This window comes from Erigeron canadensis, chromosome 2, assembly GCF_010389155.1.
Source record: "Erigeron canadensis isolate Cc75 chromosome 2, C_canadensis_v1, whole genome shotgun sequence".
Lineage (NCBI taxonomy): Eukaryota > Viridiplantae > Streptophyta > Magnoliopsida > Asterales > Asteraceae > Erigeron > Erigeron canadensis.
Window position 1 is genome coordinate 25227509 of NC_057762.1, and position 9805 is coordinate 25237313.

The 9805-nt window shown below is 32.2% G+C and overlaps 1 protein-coding gene across 2 annotated transcripts; it reads right to left on the reverse strand.

The window, feature by feature from the left end:
* Positions 1-3852: 3852 nt before the first annotated feature.
* Positions 3853-5810, reverse strand: LOC122588866 (thioredoxin H2-like). Of its 2 annotated transcripts, none has more exons than XM_043761082.1 (2): positions 5397-5810; positions 3853-4141 (listed from the first exon to the last, which is right to left on the reverse strand). In XM_043761082.1, exons 1-2 carry the CDS (start codon positions 5637-5639, stop codon positions 4043-4045), a joined length of 342 nt encoding a protein of 113 aa, XP_043617017.1. In that variant the 5' UTR covers positions 5640-5810; the 3' UTR covers positions 3853-4042. The 2 variants fall into 2 exon arrangements, with proteins under 2 accessions (XP_043617017.1, XP_043617016.1); XM_043761081.1 differs by having other exon boundaries at positions 3853-4168; positions 5397-5783.
* Positions 5811-9805: the final 3995 nt, after the last annotated feature.

Here is a 9805-nt window from a genome sequence, read left to right on the forward strand (position 1 = left end):
TTCGTGATTTTTGACTTAGTTGACTTGTAATTTAATGTAATTGAAAATGAACGAATTTGTTGGCTTATATGGATTATCGAACGTTTTGTTGTATAGTAACGTAACGTGAAGTCTAATTGTGTTTACGGGGTTGTTTTAGCGTTTAAATGGTTAATGTTTAACTATTTGTCGAATTTGGCGGAGCAGGGGCCTAAAAATGGACTCCCTAGGCCGGCCCCCATCCCACTCCCTCACACACTCAACACTCATTCATTTCCTTATCCATTTACTTCATCTCTCTCTCCCCCATTACTCTTCCTTTCTTTCTTTCAACCACCACCCAAATCCATCATAAATTCTCCATAAATTCCCTAAATCTTGTGTTAGTAGTAGTAAATTAACAAAATCAAGTAACCCTAATAATAATAATGATACTCTTCCAAGAAAATTAAGGATTTAAAGGTGTTCATCCAAGTTTTTGCCCTAAACCCAAAATTTGGAAGATTTCAACTCTTTTGGTAAGTTAAACTCGACTTAAATCCCTCTCTTTATGTTTAGAACTTCATTACTAGTCATATCTAAGAAACCCTTGGTCGGAAATCGGGTCAAAACTTGAATTGAGTCAAATTAGGGTTTCATTAGGGTTGATTTGGGTCAAAACCGGATTTGATGTTGGTATGATGTTATAGATCGAAACGGTGAAGTGGGATGCGTTTATTTATGTTAAACTATGTTTGTTTAAGCCTTAAAATGAGTCTTGATGCACCACAAGTCGAATTGGATGTCAAAAACTTGGTTTTGGGTCGACTTGGTGTTGTTGCTGCTGCTGGGTGCAGATCTTGCCCACTGCGGCGCAGTGGGAAGGGTCAGCCACCACTGCGGCGCAGTGGCATTCTCCTGATCATTTTTGGTGTTTTGGGTCTCACTGCGGCGCAGTGGGACTGTTTGGTCCTTACTGCGGCGCAGTGAAGACTTGCTGCCCGAACGATTTGTTTTGCCAACCTCAAACACTTATAACTTTTGAACCCCAAGTCCGTTTTAGGCGTGTGACCTATCGTTAGAATCATGAGAGAGTCTACTTTATCATTGTATAATCCTTATATCTTTAATCCACTGCCATTTCCAAAAATTATGTGATAAAGTGTCCTTGTTCATATTCGGTTGAACCAATAAGACACTTTAGGGTTGTGGCGTAACCGAGTCAAGTCCCAATTGTCCTCTAAGGCTGAGTTACTCTTCTAAAGCTACGATTAGGGTTTGATTTGTGATTGTAAAATGTGTATTTGATAGGTGACGCACACGAAACGATTGTTGGACGTTTATAGTTTGGCTTTAACTTGTTGTAGCCACTCAAGGTGAGTTTCGTAGCCCCTATGCTTGTATTATTTTGGGGTGAAAAGTGTACTCGTTATTTAACGGTTATCAGTGGATATGCTCGTTATGTACGAAACTAGATATTGAATGCTTGATTGTTTTGCTTGCTAATGTGATATGACGCATTTGAGATATATATAAGTCGTAACGTGAAATGACGCCTTTGAAATATATGTAAGTCGTAACGTGATATGACACATTTAAAAAATATATAAGACGTAACGTGATATGCCGCATTTGAAATATATGTAAATCGTAACGTGATATCGCGCATTGTTCATCATGTAAGTCGTGCCATTATAACTATCGCTAAACGTAACCGTTGATTGTGTTGATTGGTGTGAACGTGATTAGGTATTCTAATCCTTGTGTATAGCTAACGGTTGTTATCCCGACACTTACTCTCATTATTCAAACCTACGAACTCACCAACTTTATGTTGACACGTTTTAGTACACTTTTCAGGTGAACAGGTTAATGGAAGACATATAAGATGATAATTGATGGGAAAAATTCATTAAAAGGTAACCTTTTTACACAAAATTCCTAATATGGGAACCTATTTAGTTTTTGTTTATTAAAAGGATTTCATTTCAAAAAATTTCCTAATAAAGGTAATGTCGTTAGTTTTCATCATTAGTCACCCGTTAAGTGACATGTCGGCATGCCACGTCATAATAAAACTCACATGGATATCTGATGTGGCAATACATGAGTATATATCAGTCTTTAACCTCATATTTTCTTCTTCAAGATCAATCAATATCCATATCATTGCTGTATATGCATATAAATGTAAATTATACCTATGTTTAAACTTTAAAGCATAAACATTATCATCAACTGGGTTCTATACACTCATTGCAGCTACGTAAATCAAATTAAATCAATGGCATAGGTTTATACATATACAAAAGCGGGTTCTATAACACCAAATCAGTCAAGTGGGTTGCGGGTTGAAAAAACCATGGTGTGCGGCGGCGGTTGGATTAAAAGTCGGGGAAACAGAGGTGAAAAAACCATATGTGAAATGCTTTTCAATTTGTTGTATATAGTATTATTCTGAAATCATTTTGATCAATTTTAAATGCTTTAATTTAGATCAGATCTAAACTACTATTTAATTGATTGTTGGGTCGACCAAAATTCAAAAGGGGATGTCGGCTGGAATTTGAAATCGGGTGTTATGGTTTTGTTTTAGTTTGCTTTATGTTAGATGGTGATTGTGAAACTAAGAGTAATTTATGTTACATTTGTTTGACTAACATTTCAAGGCTCACAAAAACTAAAACTAAAAACTATTGGAAATAGTTAAACATCCATTTAAATTTGATAAAACTAAAATAAAGAATCATTGCGGGAACATATTACCGGAATTTTAGCTGAAATTTGATAAAACTAAAATCAACTGGGTTGGATCAGTGGTTGGAGTTCATGTCTCTGGAAACAGAGGTCATGGGTTCGATCCCCATGCCCAGCAAGGCTGGAGGTCCTTTTCTATCTATGGTAGAACCTAGAAGCAGCCTCTCTACCTTTGGTAGGGGTAAGGCTGTCTACATATCAACCTCCCCCATACACCGTCGAAGACGGTATTGGGACCCAAAACCCATGAAAAACGGCATTGGGAGTTACTTACTAACCATTTGTGAAGATGATGATGACGTGTAAAGCCATATAAGTAGTCCACGTGGACATTTTTATGACGTGGCAAGCCGACGTGTCATTTAACGGGGATATGGCGTTAAAAAATAACGATATTACCTTTATTGAGAAATTTTTAAAAATGAAATCCTTTTTTCGTATTACGAAAACTAAATAGGTTCCCCTTATTAGGAATTTTGAGTAAATATGTTACCTTTTTATGGATTTTTCCCATGATTGATTGTTTGCATGCTAGGATTGGACTTGGATTTTACTGTGGATCCGTGATTCATTGTTCCCGTTTATGGGTTATCCTTAGGATCATATGCCATCTTTTGTACTCTCTTTTGTAAACGTTTGATGGTCGTGCTCCTTATGCATTTTTGTATGGTCTCGGATTTGTAATTGATTAAATTGTATGGATTCCCAATCCTTTTAATGCATCTAGATTCGTCTCTACTTAATTTCCATGTCGTGTTATGCTTTTTTTATGATATCCCATTATTCCGCCTTGTTGGGGTGTTACAGATATCATCCGCCAGCAATCATACACCGTTTGAGAAGCTTATCATACAAGTGCCTATAAGAGTAGCATGCATGATCTTCAATGTTTGAGTCATCTCATCGTGATGAGCAGCTAGCTAGCGACTTATCAGAGAACGTTTGAGTTTTCTAATTCATCAGATAGAATACCGGCCAGACAACTGTCATGCTGCATATGTATTGATCAACATCACTTTATGAGGATTGAAACGTGTGTATAATTTTCAGTTTTGTATCATATCACTTTATCCACCCCGCCCTCTTCTTTCTCTCGAAATTGGAAGATTGATGTATTTGGGATTTGGCTAAAAAGGAAATAGAAACCACCAAAATAAATACACACTAAAACAATGGTTCAGAATTCATATCTAATCAACCACAACGATATTTAAATTCACGCTTTTGCAGCACACATATGCGCGGGCACAAACATATATGTGTATATACATATATATATATATATATCAAGAGCGATGTTGTAACGCATCGATCTTAGAGACTTCTTCTATATATGGTTTTTGATCTCCTTTTCGAGATCGTCCTTGACACCTACGATCCTTGCCTTCTCTTCCCCACGTTTTATGAATACAAAGGTTGGCATCGCCTGCACGTTGAATTCTCGTTTCACATCCTACAATAAATACCAAAAGTTCCTAAATTATCCTCCTTTTTTTATTTTTATTTATAACGAGATACATTACCCGGGCGTTGCCCCGAGAGACATTATATTTATTGTGTTTCGTACTATTTTAAAAATAATTACATGCTTTTAGAAACATTATATAGCTCAAAATCTGAGTTGATATTGATTTTTTAATGAATAATCAATTTTAAATTAAAAAAATTGACAGTAATTTTATAACAGATTAATATATTATATAAATTCTAAAAGATAATAAGTATGACAGTAGAATATTTAAAATAAAATTACAAAATAATAATACAAACATAATTAAAGCTAATTTCTCAAATCATTGAAAGTAGAAAGCGAAACAAAATAATCCATAATAATATAACATTAACCGAAATAACATTGAAACTAATAAGTATTGCAAACAAATTTTTCGGAGATGGTTAAGTGTATATATTCAAAACATACACCCTACTCCCTACTGTTATGTGTATATATACTATGTAATAGTTCACTTTTAATAAGATGAGATAATCTTAAATATGTTACAAATTTAAAAAATAATAATATGCAATTAAAATAAGTGACCGTTGTAAACAAATTGGAAGCAATTTAAAATATCAAAACATAATTTGTCAAACCCAAAATTAAGAATATAAGATAGGTCCAAAAGAAAATGAAGTTGGCTCATTAAGAAAATGAAAACAGACCTAAAAAAATAAAATGGTTCGTTACTATTCTTTACATGCATTTGCGTACCTTTATTTTTAATATATATATTGATTTCAACATGCAGTAGTTCTTACATCACGTTCTTACATATATCGAAAAATTTAATCTCAAATAATATATGAAAAAACACTTGAAATCAGTCAGTGATTTTTATTATTTTGAAATGCGTGTTTTGAATCACTATTAATTATAGATCTCCATACAAGGGTGAGTGTCATAGACTTAAGTTGTAATCAATTACGCCAGCCAGAGATAGCCAAAAAAATCTCAAAAAGGACAAAATTAAAAAATTTATAAAAAAAAAATTAAAAGAGGATAAAATGTTAAATACCTACCGAAAACTTTTAAAAATATATGAAAACTACCCCTTCCCCCATTTAGTACCGCCACTGGCGCCAACCAAGCTAGGCGCACCCGAGGTGAGTTCGTTATATAGACTAATAACATAACATTATATACGTACAGTATATATGTTATATATATATACATACCATACCTTTAACTCATCGACGTCGATTTTGACAAAATCGACGTCTGGATACTTGCTAGCAAGAGCTGCGAAATGAGATTGTATCAAGAAGCATGAGTCAGACCATCTTGCAGAAAAGAATACCACCATCAGTTGATCGGATTCTTTAAATTCATTGAAATGAAGCTGCCAACCAGAAACCGAATGAAATCGTTTATAGTCTTGGTCATCGTCTTCATCATCATCAGGACGAGAAAACCACCCTCCCATGATCGATTGCAAACAAATTTGTAAGCCACACACAGAGTACGTAGGTGCACACACACAGAATTTAAAGGGGTGTATGGTTGGGGGTAAGGAATCATGAGTAATAAGAGTGGGAAATAGCTTCAGCCATGAATGAGAGCCACCTGGCTCATCCTTTATGCAATAATTATCTACAATAATTGAATCAACATGGTCCCTTCTCATCTTTAACTTTCCATAGTTCCAGTTCCACCTTTTGAAAATCATATTATTAAATAATTATAATATATATATATATAGGGTAAAGTTATTTTGAGAACCCTTTTATTTTACGAGAACTTTTTAAATCAAGCTCAATCGATGATTGTTCTTTACATGAAAATTGTTTTTTGATTGTTTTCTGAATAACTTATGTGTAATTTTAAAGTTTATAATTGTGTGGAGCATGGATTATTATCCGTTATACAATTATGTGGAGATTTGGATTCTTGATCACATGTGCACGAATATTGCTATGATTACATGTACATGTAATCATAGCAATATTCGTGCACATATAATCAAGAATCCAATTCTCCATATAATTGTATAACGGATGATAATCCATGCCTCCACACAATTATAAACTTCAAAATTACACATAAATTATTCAGAAACAATCAAAAAACAATTTTCATGTAAAGAATAACCATCGGTTGGACTTGATTTGAAAAGTTCTTAAAGGTTCTCGAAAAAAAAGGGTTCTCAAAATAACTTTTCACTATATATATATATGATGACCCTTGTTTTGAGGACCCATTCTTTTGTAAGAATCGTAAGAACTCCTAAATTTTATATTGGATCACATGTTTCTTTTATTCATTCACATGTGAAACGTTATAAAAATATATGTTGCATAATTTTTTTTTCCAAAACCTTATATATAGTCGTTTGTCACATGTGAATAGAAAATGTGAACAAATTCATTCACAAGTTCATAAAAGGCTATTTTGAAGGTTTTTTTAAAAAAGTTTCTTCTACAATATACATTTTTATATCATTTCACATGTGAATGAACAAAAAAAACATGTGAACATATATATATTTTAAGAATTCTCATGGTTCTTACAAAAAAAATGGTTCTTAAAATAAAGAAAATATATATATATATATAGGTTTTAGGTAAAATAAAACAAGTATTAAGGTAAAACAAATAAAACAATAAGTTTTTATTAGAGATAATCACTGTGCATCATGAAAATCATCGTACATCAATTGCTTCATCAATCTTCGCACATCAATTTAACCATGATCTAAGGGTCAAGATCTTGTTTTATTTGTTTTACTTTAATATTTGTTTTACAATATCCAACCCTTATATATATATATATATACTATAACTAAATTATTAAAAATACAACCTAAATTTTTATTAATTATTCTCATTGATATTATTTATTTATTTCCTATCTTTAATAAATAAACTAAGTTTAACAAATTTTTCAACAAAAAAAACATATGGTTTTTTCTATATCACTTTAATTATAATCTTTTTAATATTTTGTTCAGTGTTTGTTTATTATTTGATATTTAATTGTTATGTCATTGTTATTTTTCATCTAATTTAATTTAGCTTGTTGTCAATTGTAGTTTGATTATGGATTTTCTTCTATTACAAAAGGGTTTATTCTTTTTAAATTTATTTGGTTCATGTTTTATAATTTATTATTTTGATACTTACTTTTAATATGTATATTTTGAGACTATTCATCCGTCAGACAAATCTCAAAACTAGTTATTAAATTTAAAAATCCAACAGATCGATTTTCATGAATTTCATTGTGAGGTAATTAAACATTGTAGCTAAGCTTACCCAACCGTGACTACTTTAATTTACACGTATCTTTGTTACACTAGGCTCCATGAGATTACTACCACCATCATGTCCTCTTGATATTCGTATCATAATTTTTGATTAATATACAACTATGTACAAACAGTATAGCTCTAAGTCAATATTGCACAATTATAGTACATCTATCAAAAGAAATGGTACCAATATCACTCCCTTTTCACTACCACCAAAATCAAAACTCATCTCTTTTCGGTGGCGGCCTGGAGAATTGAAGTGTCCATACCGAGAAATCAATTAGTAAATGAAATCAATTACATATTTATTTATACATACATAGATATTATTTATCATATATAATATATATTAAAAATATTTAAAATTTTATGACCCTTACTATTAGGTTAGTCTCTCATCTAAGCCTCCCCTGACTCTTTCTTTATGTTTTTTGTCTTTGTTTTTTCTCTCAATTTTACTCCTTTCAACCTCTTCGCTTTTCCAACTAGTGGGTTTATAAGCCCGCGCTGCGGCGTTAACTATGGTGTTTACGTGCACAATTACGTTTAAGGTGTGCGATATAAAATAAAAAAGTAAAAATTTGAAAAAGAATATAAATATACGTCTACTTAAAGGTAATATTATTATCATATTCAAAAGTTTGTAATTCAAAAGTATGTAGATGCACAAATTACAAAGAAAAAGAAAGAAGGAAACTGCTCAGTGTCGTTTTTTGCGGGTTTTGAGGCCCAATATCTCGACGATGTATGAGGGAGGTTAAGATGTATGCAGACTTTACCTATACCTAAGTAGAGAGGTGCTTTCATTTTTACCTAAATTGTGGAAAGACCCTCCAACCTTTGCATGGGATGAGGATCAAACGTATAATCTTTGTCTCCAGAGGTCAGAGTGTTTACCAGTGATTCAACTATGTTTCTTCACAAATTACAAAGACCCATTAAAAAAGTCCAAAAGTCTGATAAGAAATTAAAAGCATGCCCAAAAGTTAAAATATCCAAAAACCCAAAAAACAAACATGAGTTAAAAGAAGCTCAATAAGTTAACTGGGCCACCAGAATGGTGGCCCAACACTGTTCATCCGTTGATTCCCTTTAATAGGGTACTAGCCAACTTTAGCTCCGCGTTGAGGGGCTTTAACTGTTCCGTCGAAAAAGTTACATTATTCTATGATTGCGTTGAACTCTTAACAACCTTATTAAAAATGATTATGTTATTGACAAATTTGTTTCCAATTATATATTTATTCAAGGGCATTAGGTTACTTATATGCATTACAGAATTTCAATTATTGTGGTTAGACTTTGTTATTAATGATTTATCGCTATAAATGTTAGTTAACAAATTAACATATGAAGTACATATTTGCTCAAAGTCAAAACCACAAACAATTATGAAAGTTTATATTAACTACATATATTTTATATCTGCAATAACCCAAAAAACAAAAATGAAAGGAAAAAAAAATTTTAAATGAAAGTTTTTACCCGTAATATATTAGTTAAAAACACCTAATAAACCAAAAAAAGTGTGAGACAGACTAAAGAGTGGTACATAATGATTCGTAATATCGTGACGAAAAAGTTGCAATATATTAGTTGGAAACCCAAAAGGGAAAAAAAAATGTGAAAAAAACCAATATGCAACCCGTATTTAAACACCCAAACGAAATGCAATATGGTAAAAAAAAACCTTAAAAAAAAGCAAGCTAGCAAGTAGCTACGCAGCTACCTACTAGCTTGCTTTACTGTTCATCACTCCAATCCTCTTAACTAGTAAGGTTTGGCCCTGCTTTGCGGGGCTCCAATTGTCATATTGATACAGTTTCGTTATATTAGTCTACTTGCGTTGAATCAACTTAATAATAAAAAAGATAAAAGTATGAAAAACCAAGAAATAACTTGAAGAAAACAAATACTGTTTGTATGAGAAAACTAATAAAACCGAATAAAAAATCTTGCAAAATCAAATACATACTTTTAATTTGTGCAATATAACAAAAAAAACAAAGGAAAAACAAAATGTTGAGTAAAAGTTTTCAATATATTAGGTGAAAACACAAAAACAAAAAACTATGAAAAAAACCGAAAGAAAAACCTCCAAACAGGATTCGATATGACTAAATCTATATATTGATGTGAGGTATAAAATGCACCAATAAAAAAGAACACAAAAGAAAAATACTGAGCAACAAACCAAGAAAAACCAAAAGGAAAAAACAATCGAACGGAATCTGATATGGCAAAATTCGAGTAGAAATGTGAGGTGTAAGTGGACCAATAGAACAGTGCAACGTGGCGGTGACACTGTTCATTAGCATCATCTTTAATAACACAAAAGCAAA